The sequence below is a fragment of the Coregonus lavaretus genome (genome assembly GCF_964263955.1).
Source record: "Coregonus lavaretus genome assembly, chromosome: 32".
Classification (NCBI taxonomy): Eukaryota; Metazoa; Chordata; class Actinopteri; order Salmoniformes; family Salmonidae; genus Coregonus; species Coregonus lavaretus.
This window is the reverse complement of record NC_140019.1, coordinates 36,807,729-36,823,166: the sequence shown is the minus strand read 5'-3', so window position 1 is coordinate 36,823,166 and position 15,438 is coordinate 36,807,729. Positions and strand designations below refer to the sequence as shown.

General features: G+C 39.8%; 1 protein-coding gene across 1 annotated transcript in view; it reads left to right on the top strand.

The window, feature by feature from the left end:
- LOC311107275 (annexin A6-like) overlaps positions 1–15,438 on the top strand; it is a 96,072-nt gene that overhangs the window by 72,382 nt on the left and 8,252 nt on the right. Inside the window, exons 4-10 of the mRNA XM_084149755.1 lie at positions 1,433–1,512; positions 1,793–1,849; positions 2,006–2,099; positions 2,490–2,585; positions 2,792–2,850; positions 2,995–3,117; positions 10,039–10,097. Of these exons, the coding sequence (XP_084005881.1) occupies positions 1,433–1,512; positions 1,793–1,849; positions 2,006–2,099; positions 2,490–2,585; positions 2,792–2,850; positions 2,995–3,117; positions 10,039–10,097 (568 nt within the window). The remainder of the gene's footprint in view (positions 1–1,432; positions 1,513–1,792; positions 1,850–2,005; positions 2,100–2,489; positions 2,586–2,791; positions 2,851–2,994; positions 3,118–10,038; positions 10,098–15,438) is intronic.

The window sequence follows — 15,438 nt, the reverse complement described above, 5'->3', positions numbered from 1 at the left end:
TAGATGGTAAGATATAGTTCCTTCCTCCCATTAGATGGTAAGATATAGTTCCTTCCTCCCATTAGATGGTAAGATATAGTTCCTTCCTCCCATTAGATGGTAAGATATAGTTCCTTCCTCCCATTAGATGGTAAGATATAGTTCCTTCCTCCCATTAGATGGTAAGATATAGTTCCTTCCTCCCATTAGATGGTAAGATATAGTTCCTTCCTCCCATTAGATGGTAAGATATAGTTCCTTCCTCCCATTAGATGGTAAGATATAGTTCCTTCCTCCCATTAGATGGTAAGATATAGTCCCTTCCTCCCATTAGATGGTAAGATATAGTTCCTTCCTCCCAGTAGATGGTAAGATATAGTTCCTTCCTCCCCATTAGAAGCTGAATGTTGGAGATACCTGCAGAGCCATCAAACAATCGATCTCGATCTTGATCTTGAGCATCAAAACAACGATCACAATGAGGGCAAAAAGCCAAATACACTTACAGTATGACATAATAATAATTTATTAAACTTTTATAGTGCTTTTCATTACAATCTCAAAGCGCTTTAAGCCCCCCCCCCCCCCCAAAAAAAGACATGCCATTTTGAAAAACCCAAACAAATAGTTAATGGCCGATCATGGCAGGCAAGGTAGTTCATTAATGGCTTGAGGCAGTCAGCACCAGGAGGAAGGGTAGAGTAGAGGCAGTTCAGAGATGAAACAGAGGGGGGTCACATCCAGGGGGTTTCAGACTGGTCCAGAGACGTTCATCAGGGCACCCTGGCCCTTGCCGTCGCCGAAGCAGTGCTTCTCAGTAGTAGTATCTGAAATCAGACTCCATGTGTAGAACTCATCCACTACCGATGTGTAGCACCCACCTGGGTGAAGACACGACAGCCTTGAAAGCACCAGAAAAGCACACTGCACATCAGTCCAGAAAAGTCTGCCTTGAAGCTAACCACTGGAGAAAACTGCTCAAAACTGCTCAAATTCAGCATCTTCAATGAGCCCGCCATCTCCAAACACCGCCCCCTTACTTTGAATCAAAACATAGCTAGCTGGCTAGTTTAATAGCAAGTTAGCTAGCTGAGTTTCTTGATGACAGCGATGGATTAGTTAGGCGAAACCAACTGACTTGATGATAGGGATGCCGCAAACAAATTAGCTAACAAAAACACACCTCAAATATAGTACGGCTATAGTATGAAATATACCTGTATTCAGCTGACACACCAAATACAGCAACAGTATGAAATACCCATACAGCAAATACATATGGACGATTTTAATTTGATCACTATTCTGTTGCTGAACATGTTCCTGCTGTGAGAAACTGGTCAAATTTTAAGATTAGACATCTGTACAGCTACATATGACATATAACTAACAGACAGCATATCCCAGTAACCCCGGTTGTATTATTAACCGTATGAGTTGTTACTGTCTTCAGCTTACGGCTCAGACATCGAGGAGGACGTGACAGGGGACACCTCTGGGCACTTTAAGAAGATGCTGGTTGTTTTACTTCAGGTTAGTTAATGCTATGGCTGCCTGGTCAGGACACTTTAACAAGATGCTGGTTGTTTTACCCCAGGTCGTTTGTTTTACAAGGCACAGCCATGGAAAAAGGAAATGTAATTGATCTAATGTGATTTTACTATTTGAAAGGCTTGTTTTCTAACTTTAGTTTTTTTGTAAGTGGATCTAGTCTGGGAACCAATCTGTTAACTAACTTGTTGTTGTCCTAACCAAAGCATTTGTGTAGCTGTTTAGTCAGGCTTATTGTGTGTGTGTGTGTGTGTATTTCCAGGGGACCAGAGATGAGCCAGGAGTAGTGCATGCTGACCTAGTGGAGGAGGATGCTCAGGTGAGGGTTTAAAGCAGTAGTACAGGACACATTCACCACAATACAAACACCGAGTGTTTCTTACCTTTCCCTTCCTAACCCTATCAACCTCACTCCTTTCTACCTGTCTGTAAATATCCCTTTTCAACACTTTTCAACACTTTTCAACACTTTCAGGCACTGTTTGCAGCCGGGGAGGAGCAGTGGGGCACAGAGGAGTCCATATTCATTATGTTGCTGGGAAACCGCAGTGTCAACCACCTCCAGATGGGTGAGTATAACACACTGGGGTACATAAACACGAGGCAGAGAGTGACAACAGTATCATGACCTCCGCCTGACCAGAACACTGGCTACGTCCCAAATGGCACCCTGCACCCTACATAGTCCACTGTCTGTAACCCATAGATGTTAAAAGCGGTGCACTATGTAACGAATAGGGTGCCATTTGGAACCCATCCATTATCACATCAGTGTGGCATCTACTAGTGTGAATCGGTCATTGCTTCTCACACCCACAACATACAGTGACCCTGGTTGTATCAGGCTGCTGAGATATCTGTCATACCCTGTACACTACAGTCTATGGTCTGGGCTCAGTAGTTCACTGACTAGGATACCGTGCCAGGGAATGACTCCATTCTCTCTCTTCTTCCCGCAGTGTTTGATAAGTACCAGGAGATAGCAGAGAAGCCCATAGAGGACAGTATCAAGAGTGAGCTGTCTGGGGACTTTGAGAGACTCATGCTGGCTGTCGGTACGCGTTGTCTCGTTCTGATAACACACCAAGATGCTTTCACCTGGTTAAAATCAGACTGAACCAAATTGAAATCAAATTGAACACCGTTGAGTGAACTCACCATCGTTCAGTCTGGTTAAATCAGGCTAAAAGATCATACCTAGTCAAGTCATCCATGAACTCTTATTCCAACATGTCTGTCTTGTGCTCACTGTCTCCTACAGTCCAGTGCATCAGGAGTGTACCTATGTACTTCGCCAAGCGCCTCTATAAGTCTATGAAGGTAAACCTCAACTGTTTGTTCTTCTTTCAGGCTCAGCTGCACTCAAATCAACCTCACTCTGACCAACAGTCTCTCACTCTCTCTCTCTGTCTGTCTGTCTGTCTGTCTGTCTCTCACCTCCCTCACCTCCCCCTTTCTCTCCAGGGTCTTGGTACGCAAGACAACACTCTGATTAGGATCATGATTTGTCGTTCTGAGATAGACATGCTGGATATCCGGGAGTGCTTCCGTATGCGCTATGAGAAGTCCCTGTACAACATGATCAAGGTGATACAACTTAAACTTAATTGATCTTAAACCCATAGATGCTTCGATCCTATAGATTGTAAACTCTAGATGTTACAATGCCTCTTGTTTGGAGTTCTGTCTTAGTTTTTAGTCACCTTGTCTAGTGACTGAGATAAGTGACTTTATGACTCCATACTTACTGTATTTCTCTGTCTATCTAACTAGCTATCTATCTAACTAGCTATCTATCTATCTAACTAGCTATCTGTCTATCTGTATATATCCCTGTCTATCTAACTAGCTACCTGTCTATCTATCTCCCTGTCTGTCTGTCTATCTCCCTGTCTGTCTATCTAACTAGCTATATGTCTATCTAACTAGCTATATGTCTATCTAACTAGCTATCTGTCTATCTAACTAGCTATCTGTCTATCTAACTAGCTATCTGTCTATCTAACTAGCTATCTGTCTATCTAACTAGCTATCTGTCTATCTAGCTATCTGTCTATCTAACTAGCTATCTAACTAGCTATCTGTCTATCTAACTAGCTATCTGTCTATCTAACTAGCTATCTGTCTATCTAACTAGCTATCTGTCTATCTGTATCTCCCTGTCTATCTAACTAGCTATCTGTCTATCTGTATCTCCCTGTCTATCTAACTAGCTATCTGTCTATCTAACTAGCTATCTGTCTATCTAACTAGCTATATGTCTATCTAACTAGCTATCTGTCTATCTCCCTGTCTATCTAACTAGCTATCTGTCTATCTCCCTGTCTATCTAACTAGCTATCTGTCTATCTCCCTGTCTATCTAACTAGCTATATGGCTATCTAACTAGCTATATGTCTATCTAACTAGCTATCTGTCTATCTAACTAGCTATCTGTCTATCTGTATCTCCCTGTCTATCTAACTAGCTATCTGTCTATCTAACTAGCTATCTGTCTATCTAACTAGCTATCTGTCTATCTAACTAGCTATCTGTCTATCTAACTAGCTATCTGTCTATCTAACTAGCTATCTGTCTATCTCCCTGTCTATCTAACTAGCTATCTGTCTATCTGTCTATCTAACTAGCTATCTGTCTATCTAACTAGCTATCTAACTAGCTATCTGTCTATCTAACTAACTAGCTATCTAACTAGCTATCTGTCTATCTAACTAGCTATCTGTCTATCTAACTAGCTATCTAACTAGCTGTCTGTCTATCTAACTAGCTGTCTGTCTATCTAACTAGCTATCTGTCTATCTAACTAGCTATCTGTCTATCTAACTAGCTATCTGTCTATCTAACTAGCTATCTGTCTATCTAACTAGCTATCTGTCTATCGAACTAACGATCTGTCTATCTGCATATCTCCCTGTCTATCTAACTAACTATCTGTCTATCTAACTAGCTATCTAACTAGCTGTATGTCTATCTAACTAGCTATCTGTCTATCTATCTAACTAGCTATCTAACTAGCTATCTGTCTATCTAACTAGCTATCTGTCTATCTAACTAGCTATCTGTCTATCTGTATCTCCCTGTCTATCTAACTAGCTATCTGTCTATCTAACTAGCTATCTGTCTATCTAACTAGCTATCTGTCTATCTATCTAGCTATCTGTCTATCTCCCTGTCTATCTAACTAGCTATATGTCTATCTCCCTGTCTATCTAACTAGCTATCTGTCTATCTGTCTATCTAACTAGCTATCTGTCTATCTAACTAGCTATCTAACTAGCTATCTGTCTATCTAACTAGCTATCTGTCTATCTAACTAGCTATCTGTCTATCTAACTAGCTATCTGTCTATCTGTATCTCCCTGTCTATCTAACTAGCTATCTATCTAGCTATCTGTCTATCTAACTAGCTGTCTGTCTATCTAACTAGCTATCTAACTAGCTATCTGTCTATCTAACTAGCTATCTGTCTATCTAACTAGCTATCTGTCTATCTAACTAGCTATCTGTCTATCTGTATCTCCCTGTCTATCTAACTAGCTATCTGTCTATCTAACTAGCTATCTGTCTATCTAACTAGCTATCTGTCTATCTAACTAGCTATCTGTCTATCTCCCTGTCTATCTAACTAGCTATCTGTCTATCTCCCTGTCTATCTAACTAGCTATCTGTCTATCTAACTAGCTATCTGTCTATCTAACTAGCTATCTGTCTATCTAACTAGCTATCTAACTAGCTATATGTCTATCTAACTAGCTATCTGTCTATCTAACTAGCTATCTGTCTATCTGTATCTCCCTGTCTATCTAACTAGCTATCTGTCTATCTGTCTATCTAACTAGCTATCTGTCTATCTAACTAGCTATCTAACTAGCTATCTGTCTATCTAACTAGCTATCTAACTAGCTATCTGTCTATCTAACTAGATATCTGTCTATCTAACTAGCTATCTAACTAGCTGTCTGTCTATCTAACTAGCTATCTGTCTATCTAACTAGCTATCTGTCTATCTAACTAGCTATCTGTCTATCTAACTAGCTATCTGTCTATCTAACTAGCTATCTGTCTATCTAACTAGCTATCTGTCTATCTAACTAGCTATCTGTCTATCTAACTAGCTATCTGTCTATCGAACTAGCTATCTGTCTATCGAACTAACGATCTGTCTATCTGCATATCTCCCTGTCTATTTAACTAACTATCTGTCTATCTAACTAGCTATCTAACTAGCTGTCTGTCTATCTAACTAGCTATCTGTCTATCTAACTAGCTATCTGTCTATCTAACTAGCTATCTGTCTATCTAACTAGCTGTCTGTCTATCTCCCTGTCTATCTAACTAGCTATCTGTCTATCTAACTACCTATCTGTCTATCTGTATATCTCCCTGTCTATCTAACTAGCTATCTGTCTATCTAACTAGCTATCTGTCTATCTAACTAGCTATCTGTCTATCTGTATATATCCCTGTCTATCTAACTAGCTACCTGTCTATCTATCTCCCTGTCTGTCTATCTCCCTGTCTGTCTATCTAACTAGCTATCTGTCTATCTAACTAGCTATCTGTCTATCTAACTAGCTATCTGTCTATCTAACTAGCTGTCTGTCTATCTAACTAGCTGTCTGTCTATCTAACTAGCTATCTAACTAGCTATCTGTCTATCTAACTAGCTATCTGTCTATCTAACTAGCTATCTGTCTATCGAACTAACGATCTGTCTATCTGCATATCTCCCTGTCTATTTAACTAACTATCTGTCTATCTAACTAGCTATCTAACTAGCTGTCTGTCTATCTAACTAACTATCTGTCTATCTAACTAGCTATCTGTCTATCTAACTAGCTATCTGTCTATCTAACTAGCTATCTGTCTATCTGTATCTCCCTGTCTATCTAACTAGCTATCTGTCTATCTAACTAGCTATCTGTCTATCTAACTAGCTGTCTGTCTATCTCCCTGTCTATCTAACTAGCTATCTGTCTATCTCCCTGTCTATCTAACTAGCTATCTGTCTATCTAACTAGCTATCTGTCTATCTAACTAGCTATCTGTCTATCTGTATATATCCCTGTCTATCTAACTAGCTACCTGTCTATCTAACTAGCTATCTGTCTATCTCCCTGTCTCTCTATCTAACTAGCTATCTGTCTATCTAACTAGCTATCTGTCTATCTAACTAGCTGTCTGTCTATCTAACTAGCTGTCTGTCTATCTAACTAGCTATCTAACTAGCTATCTGTCTATCTAACTAGCTATCTGTCTATCTAACTAGCTATCTGTCTATCTAACTAGCTATCTGTCTATCTAACTAGCTATCTGTCTATCTAACTAGCTATCTGTCTATCTAACTAGCTGTCTGTCTATCTCCCTGTCTATCTAACTAGCTATCTGTCTATCTCCCTGTCTATCTAACTAGCTATCTGTCTATCTAACTAGCTACCTGTCTATCTAACTAGCTATCTGTCTATCTCCCTGTCTCTCTATCTAACTAGCTATCTGTCTATCTAACTAGCTGTCTGTCTATCTAACTAGCTATCTAACTAGCTATCTGTCTATCTAACTAGCTATCTGTCTATCGAACTAGCAATCTGTCTATCGAACTAGCTATCTGTCTATCTGCATATCTCCCTGTCTATCTAACTAGCTATCTGTCTATCTAACTAGCTATCTAACTAGCTGTCTGTCTATCTAACTAGCTATCTGTCTATCTAACTAGCTATCTGTCTATCTAACTAGCTATCTGTCTATCTAACTAGCTATCTGTCTATCTAACTAGCTATCTGTCTATCTAACTAGCTATCTGTCTATCTAACTAGCTATCTGTCTATCTAACTAGCTATCTGTCTATCTAACTAGCTATCTGTCTATCCAGCTAGCTATCGGTATATCTCCCTGTCTGTCTATCTAACTAGCTATCTGTCTATCTAACTAGCTATCTGTCTATCTAACTAGCTATCTGTCTATCTAACTAGCTATCTGTCTATCTGTATCTCCCTGTCTATCTAACTAGCTATCTGTCTATCTAACTAGCTATCTGTCTATCTAACTAGCTGTCTGTCTATCTCCCTGTCTATCTAACTAGCTATCTGTCTATCTCCCTGTCTATCTAACTAGCTATCTGTCTATCTAACTAGCTATCTGTCTATCTAACTAGCTATCTGTCTATCTGTATATATCCCTGTCTATCTAACTAGCTACCTGTCTATCTAACTAGCTATCTGTCTATCTCCCTGTCTCTCTATCTAACTAGCTATATGTCTATCTAACTAGCTATCTGTCTGTCTATCTAACTAGCTATCTGTCTATCTAACTAGCTATCTGTCTGTCTAACTAGCTATCTGTCTATCTAACTAGCTATCTGTCTATCTAACTAGCTATCTGTCTATCTAACTAGCTATCTGTCTATCTGTATCTCCCTGTCTATCTAACTAGCTATCTGTCTATCTAACTAGCTATCTGTCTATCTAACTAGCTATCTGTCTATCTAACTAGCTATCTGTCTATCTAACTAGCTATCTGTCTATCGAACTAGCAATCTGTCTATCGAACTAGCTATCTGTCTATCTGCATATCTCCCTGTCTATCTAACTAGCTATCTGTCTATCTAACTAGCTATCTAACTAGCTGTCTGTCTATCTAACTAGCTATCTGTCTATCTAACTAGCTATCTGTCTATCTAACTAGCTATCTGTCTATCTAACTAGCTATCTGTCTATCTAACTAGCTATCTGTCTATCTAACTAGCTATCTGTCTATCTAACTAGCTATCTGTCTATCTAACTAGCTATCTGTCTATCCAGCTAGCTATCGGTATATCTCCCTGTCTGTCTATCTAACTAGCTATCTGTCTATCTGTATATCTCCCTGTCTATCTAACTAGCTATCTGTCTATCTAACTAGCTATCTGTCTATCTAACTAGCTATCTGTCTATCTAACTAGCTATCTGTCTATCTCCCTGTCTATCTAACTAGCTATCTGTCTATCTAACTAGCTATCTGTCTATCTAACTAGCTATCTGTCTATCTAACTAGCTATCTAACTAGCTATATGTCTATCTAACTAGCTATCTGTCTATCTGTATCTCCCTGTCTATCTAACTAGCTATCTGTCTATCTCCCTGTCTATCTAACTAGCTATCTGTCTATCTGTCTATCTAACTAGCTATCTGTCTATCTAACTAGCTATCTAACTAGCTATCTGTCTATCTAACTAGCTATCTAACTAGCTATCTGTCTATCTAACTAGATATCTGTCTATCTAACTAGCTATCTAACTAGCTGTCTGTCTATCTAACTAGCTATCTGTCTATCTAACTAGCTATCTGTCTATCTAACTAACTATCTGTCTATCTAACTAGCTATCTGTCTATCTAACTAGCTATATGTATATCTAACTAGCTATCTGTCTATCTAACTAGCTATCTGTCTATCTAACTAGCTATCTGTCTATCTAACTAGCTATCTGTCTATATGTATCTCCCTGTCTATCTAACTAGCTATCTGTCTATCTAACTAGCTATCTGTCTATATGTATCTCCCTGTCTATCTAACTAGCTATCTGTCTATCTAACTAGCTATCTGTCTATCTAACTAGCTATCTGTCTATATGTATCTCCCTGTCTATCTAACTAGCTATCTGTCTATCTAACTAGCTATCTGTCTATATGTATCTCCCTGTCTATCTAACTAGCTATCTGTCTATCTAACTAGCTATCTGTCTATCTAACTAGCTATCTGTCTATCTGTATCTCCCTGTCTATCTGCATATCTCCCTGTCTATCTAACTAACTATCTGTCTATCTAACTAGCTATCTAACTAGCTGTCTGTCTATCTAACTAGCTATCTGTCTATCTGTCTATCTAACTAGCTATCTGTCTATCTAACTAGCTATCTGTCTATCGAACTAGCTATCTGTCTATCGAACTAACGATCTGTCTATCTGCATATCTCCCTGTCTATCTAACTAGCCATCTGTCTATCTAACTAGCTATCTAACTAGCTGTCTGTCTATCTAACTAGCTATCTAACTAGCTATCTGTCTATCTAACTAGCTATCGGTATATCTCCCTGTCTGTCTATCTAACTAACTATCTGTCTATCTGTATATCTCCCTGTCTATCTAACTAGCTATCTGTCTATCTAACTACCTATCTGTCTATCTAACTAGCTATCTGTCTATCTAACTAGCTATCTGTCTATCTAACTAGCTATCTGTCTATCTAACTAGCTATCTGTCTATCTAACTAACTATCTGTCTATCTGTATATCTCCCTGTCTATCTAACTAGCTATCTGTCTATCTGTATATCTCCCTGTCTATCTAACTAGCTATCTGTCTATCCATCTAGCTATCGGTATATCTCCCTGTCTGTCTATCTATCTGTCTATCTGTATATCTCCCTGTATATGTCCCTGTCTGTCTAAGTAGCTTTCTGTTTATCTGTACATATCCCTGACTGTGTGTCTTTTAACATGGTATCTTAATGTTCCGTCTGGTCTTCTAACCAACAGGAAGACACATCAGGAGATTACAAGAGGACTCTGCTCGCCCTGTGTGGAGGAGATGATGAGTAAGTTAGTTACTGCTGATTGATAGAGCTAATCATTACTGTGTTTTGCAGTAGTTCATGTACACCACTTGGGGGCGACATTGCACCATCTCAATTTATCCACAGTTGGCAGATTTAATAATGCCTTTTCTGAGGAAACATTAAGCCAAGGAGCTGAAATCCAAAGCTTCCCATTTAGAATGAAATGCTGTCATAGTTCAGGAATGAGTCAGAGGAGAAATACTATTCAAATATAACTCTCAACGGGCAAGCCTGAAGGGTCCCTGTCACTCATTGTCATACCAACATGATGTTTGGCTTGACAAGGACAGCAATGAAGTTGGCAAGAGTACAAACAGATCTGTGACCAGGCTAGTGTAGGCTAGGGCTACAGCTGAGTCGTTCCAACAATTCAGTGCCTTTTGAGAAGTGTGACTTGGTTAAAAATAAACGTTTGATTTCACCTATGTTTAAAAAAAAATCATAAAGAGCACATGTTTAACTTAATAAAAAAACATGTTTTCCCATCTCAAGAGGTAAAAATAAATAAATGACTATATTAAGTGCCAAATATAGTAACAGGGTTGACCGTAACAGGGTTGACCATAATAGGGCTGACCGTACCAGGGTTGACGATAACAGCGTTGACCGTAACAGGGTTGATGATTCCATCTTAAATCAGCCATAAATCCCCTTGTGACAGGGGGAATGGAAGCTTCGCAAAAAAAATATGAAATTGCTAAAACATTTCTATCCAGGCGCCGATGATGTGGACATCGATTAAGGCAACCCCCCCCCCCCCCCCCCCCCCCACACACCTCTCTGATTCAGAGGGGTTGGGTTAAATGCGGACGACACATTATGTTTGAATTCATTCAGTCGTGCAACTGACTAGGTATCCCCCTTTCCATTCCTATCTATGGGTAACAGGGTTGACGTGTTATGCTTGACCCGCTCAGTTTTCCACCAGAAAGTGGCCAGAAAGACTAGAACCAGCTCACCTGCTTTTACACTATGATTTGACTGTTCAATGTTTCAAAAAATAATAAATAAATAAAATCGTTTCACCATATTAAAACGACAGTTCAGTTCACGTTACAGGGTTGACCTTAAAATGAGGGATTGACATAAATTAGTCCAGTGGAGATTTTTAGCATGTAAATCTTGGTGGGGCAAACTCAAAAAAATTTTTTTAGATGCAAAGCCACTACACAACACAACACTAAACAGTACATTAATTGCACTATAACGGTGACAAACGGTGCCCACAAACTGTTAGGGCCTACATAAAGCTGTCCCAACAGCAGAGTCCCAACATCTTACCACCGCTACACCTGGCTATCAGCGGAGCCTTGTCTGGCAGCGAAACAGTTCATTCAGCCTCATTTACTGCCTTTTTAAACAACATAGCTGATATGGCTGACTTGCTTAAACAAATGTGGTTTCCACTGACAATTGAGATGTACAAACTATGGCATAAGGGAATGATGAGCGGATAAGAGGCAATCCGTAATTTCGATGAAGACATTAATGAGCGAGCTAAGATGGACGTAGTCAATATAACTATTTGTTTAGCACTTTTGAAATGTACAGCGACAGAATCTTACAGTGTTCTCCCTGTACACCAAGTCAGAACCGTAGGATAAATAAAGGGGACATATAAGCAGACAATGAAAGCTCTTACAATATTCGATGATGACATTTCTCGAAAACAGGCTATAGGCTACCAAGTGCACCACCAAGTCAGAACAGTAGGCTAAGTTATTAGGGGGAAAGGGACCGAATGATTAGGGTAAGGCACATGGGCTACTAACAGCTTACTACACAACATACACTTAGCTACAGTATACATATCTCCCTGTCATATTACATCATGTATGCAGCAGCATACAAGACACTCACCATTGTGCTGTGCTCACTTGAACAGGAAGGGGGCGCGGCGGTCCTTCTTGTGTGCACATTTTGTCATGAAACTTTGGCATTAAAATTTGGCATTCTCTGATTTATGGTGCTTTCAAGACAACTGGGAACTCTGAAAAAAAACAAGGTCGAATCATGACGTCAGTGATCTTCAGGTCGGAGCTCTAGAAAGAGGCACGAGTTCCCGACTTGGAATTCCTAGTTGGATGACCGTTCAAAATGTTTGTTTTTTTCAGAGTTCCCAATTGTCTTGAGATTTCCCAGTTCTGAGTTTCCAGTTGTTTTGAACCTGGCAGAAGTCATGCTGGATTGACAGCATGGCCAATGTATTCAACCTTTTCTGGCCCATGGTGTTGCATGTGAATGTTTATCCTTTAGAGCTTGGAAAAGAGACTCTTAAACCCAGACTTGGACCACACACCCTCTCCACCGAATAGCAGGGGAAGTAAAATAGTGATGGCTTTGCAACGCTTGCAGTTAGACACTGATTCCTTCCAAACCACTTATTGTTGAATGTGTGATTTCCAACTTGTTGTGTAATGTTTATGTCCAATGGCCGATGAGCGTCGATACGTTTTTATAAATAATTTATCTTCATATGACAAGGATTGAAAAGGATTTGCCAGTAGATTGTCGACGTGATTTATGATGATGACTGCTTGTCTAGCTTGCTAGCTAAGGTTTTGAAAGTATGATGTTGACTTGATCAGTCCAATCAAAGGTACGGTAGATATAACGTGATTTGACGTCATTTTATCTGTGGCCAATGACCTTGAGCCTTCTTGGATGGGCACTTCTAATGTAAATCTATGGCAGCACCCAAGAGGGGTTGAACTTTCTAGCTCTCTTTCTTGCGGTGACGTAGTGTCCCGATGAGTGACAGAACACTGAGCCAATCACGGCACAACTAGAGAACATTACCAACCCCTACACTCTGTATTTTCTGCTGGCTGCCCCTCCACCACAGAAAGCACTGAGCTAGGCTGAAACACCTGCATTTTGGAGCTGCCTTACTCAAGAAAGCAAAAAAGAGACCATATTTGTATGCGGCTTTATTAACTCAATACATTTCTTTTTACATTGTTTGCAAACTGATATGTGACACATATTAATGCCAAAATAACCTGCAAAACAGGCAACATATTTGCCCCACCTGCCCTGAATGACGGGTCGCCAACTGAATGAATCACTAATCAGATAAAATAAATAATAATCTTCAGAAAGGACTTTGTCAAAGCTACAAAATAACTTGGGCTTCACAATGATGGTGAAACTTGGAGAAATGTTTGGATTAAGTGGGTTAAAATCTTCCTAGAAGTGATACAGGGTTGATGGAGGGACATGTCAAAATGCGGAATTTTGCACTTTAGCAAGCATTTATTCATATACAAAAATCAGATTTATTGAATTCTCCATGTGGTCTATATTAAAGGGCACTTCATTTAATATAACAGGATTTTTAAAAATTCAATGGTGCACAATTTCTACGTAAAATATCAAAGGGACGCAAAAGGCACTCATTTCGTGGAACGACCCAGCTACTTTAGTGAACTATTATTAGGAGGGCAAAAGGAAAGGAGAGTTGTCAAAGGAAAGGAACATCATGTCATGTTGAACGTGTCAGAACTCAGAATAGCATATCTTATCTAGGAAATTACCCTAGTGTGTTTTAGATAGCCGGTTTTCTTTGGATATGTTGAGGGGGGTGGGGGGGGTCAGGGTTAGCTCTGTGGTTTTGTTGTTGGGCTTGTCAGGGTTAGATCTGTGGTTTTGTGGTTGGGGGGGGTCAGGGTTAGCTCTGTGGTTTTGTTGTTGGGCTTGTCAGGGTTAGATCTGGGGTGGGGTGGGGGTGGGGGGGGGGGGGGGGTTCAGGGTTAGCTCTGTGGTTTTGTTGTTGGGCTTGTCAGGGTTAGCTCTGTGGTTTTGTGGTTGGGGGGGTCAGGGTTAGATCTGTGGTTTTGTTGTTGGGAGTGTCAGGGTTAGATTTGTGGTTGGGGGGGGTCAGGGCTAGGGCTGTGGTGGTCACAACATTTCGTCAGCCGGTGATTGTCAAGCAAATAACTGTCGGTCTCACGGTAATTGACCGTTAACTAACATAAACACATTTAGCATCTCCTGGCTTCCACACACAACCTACAAGCCACTTATGCAGACCTTTGGAACATCTACATTTAAAAAAGTCTAATAAATCCATGTAATATAGCCTACACCTTCACAATAAATCCATTATTTATTTCAGACAGGTCTAAAGAAACATGATATGAAGAAAATGTAGTCTATTTCAGAAGAACAGAATAGAATACTCTAAGTTGTCCTTATGTTAGGTCCTGATCTGGCTATGCCATATGGCTGTGGGCTACACTAGTTCATTTAGCAGACAAGATTTACTTAGAATTCCGTGGCTTTATTTTATAGTATGAAGAATACAATTGAACAAAGCTGAATAAAATATAAATATTTTCTCCAAACAATTTGAGGGAGTGTGCACATGCGGCTATTTTGTGTTGAGCGGTTAACAAAGAAACAGGTCCTCCTATATGCTTAATTTAGAGTTATTAATGTAACTTTAGTTGTTCTACAAACGTTGGGCTATATGTTTTGATTTCTAATACATTGTAAGGCTGCATGATGCGACTCTAATGATGATTTGAAAAAAGTTGCTTGAAAGGCATGAGCTCTGCTTTGTTTTTTGCTCAGGCTGTACACACTTCGTCAGTCTCTCATTCACAATTTGAGAAGCACTTGATAATGCCTCTAATTTCCCGGCGGCATCCCCTTTGTGTGGCCATAATGCACCCTAAAAAAAATCCATGCCTTTTGCAGCCCTTCCACCTGAGTGCTGCCTGCTCCGAAGCACCTCTCATCTCACTCACCCCCACTCTCAATTCCGAGGTGCATATTGAAGATATTGGAAGAACTGTCCACATGTGCTTTTCGTCAGCCAACTAGATGAGTAGGCCTAACGAACAGCAAAAGCACTAGCCTACGTCAATCTACTATCCCCCATAGTACAAAAGTTGACCTACTCGGTGCGAGAAATAAATATTCCAAACATAGTCTGGGACAGTTGTGGGATGGAACAGATCCCAAATTAATACAACCACTAGCATAAAAAAAAAAAAGTTTTTACGCAATGAGGCTGACGCAACAGATCAGAACGTTTAGCTTAAAATGTTGATAAACTATTAGGCTATTTCTTCACATTATAAGCGCAGCAATGCATACACGGCAGTCGGCTATAAGCGAGGATGTTCCAAAATACAATCAATTAGCGGGAAAACACTGTTCTCAAAAGTGACCACAAATGCAATTATGCATGTAATGCTATAAAGGTGCATTTCTATGGTGAAAATTATCTTCCCCAAACATAAAACTCACACACTGCATGCGTATGCCAGTTAGGCTCTACACCTGTTGTAAAGCGGATTAATGTGCTTCATTT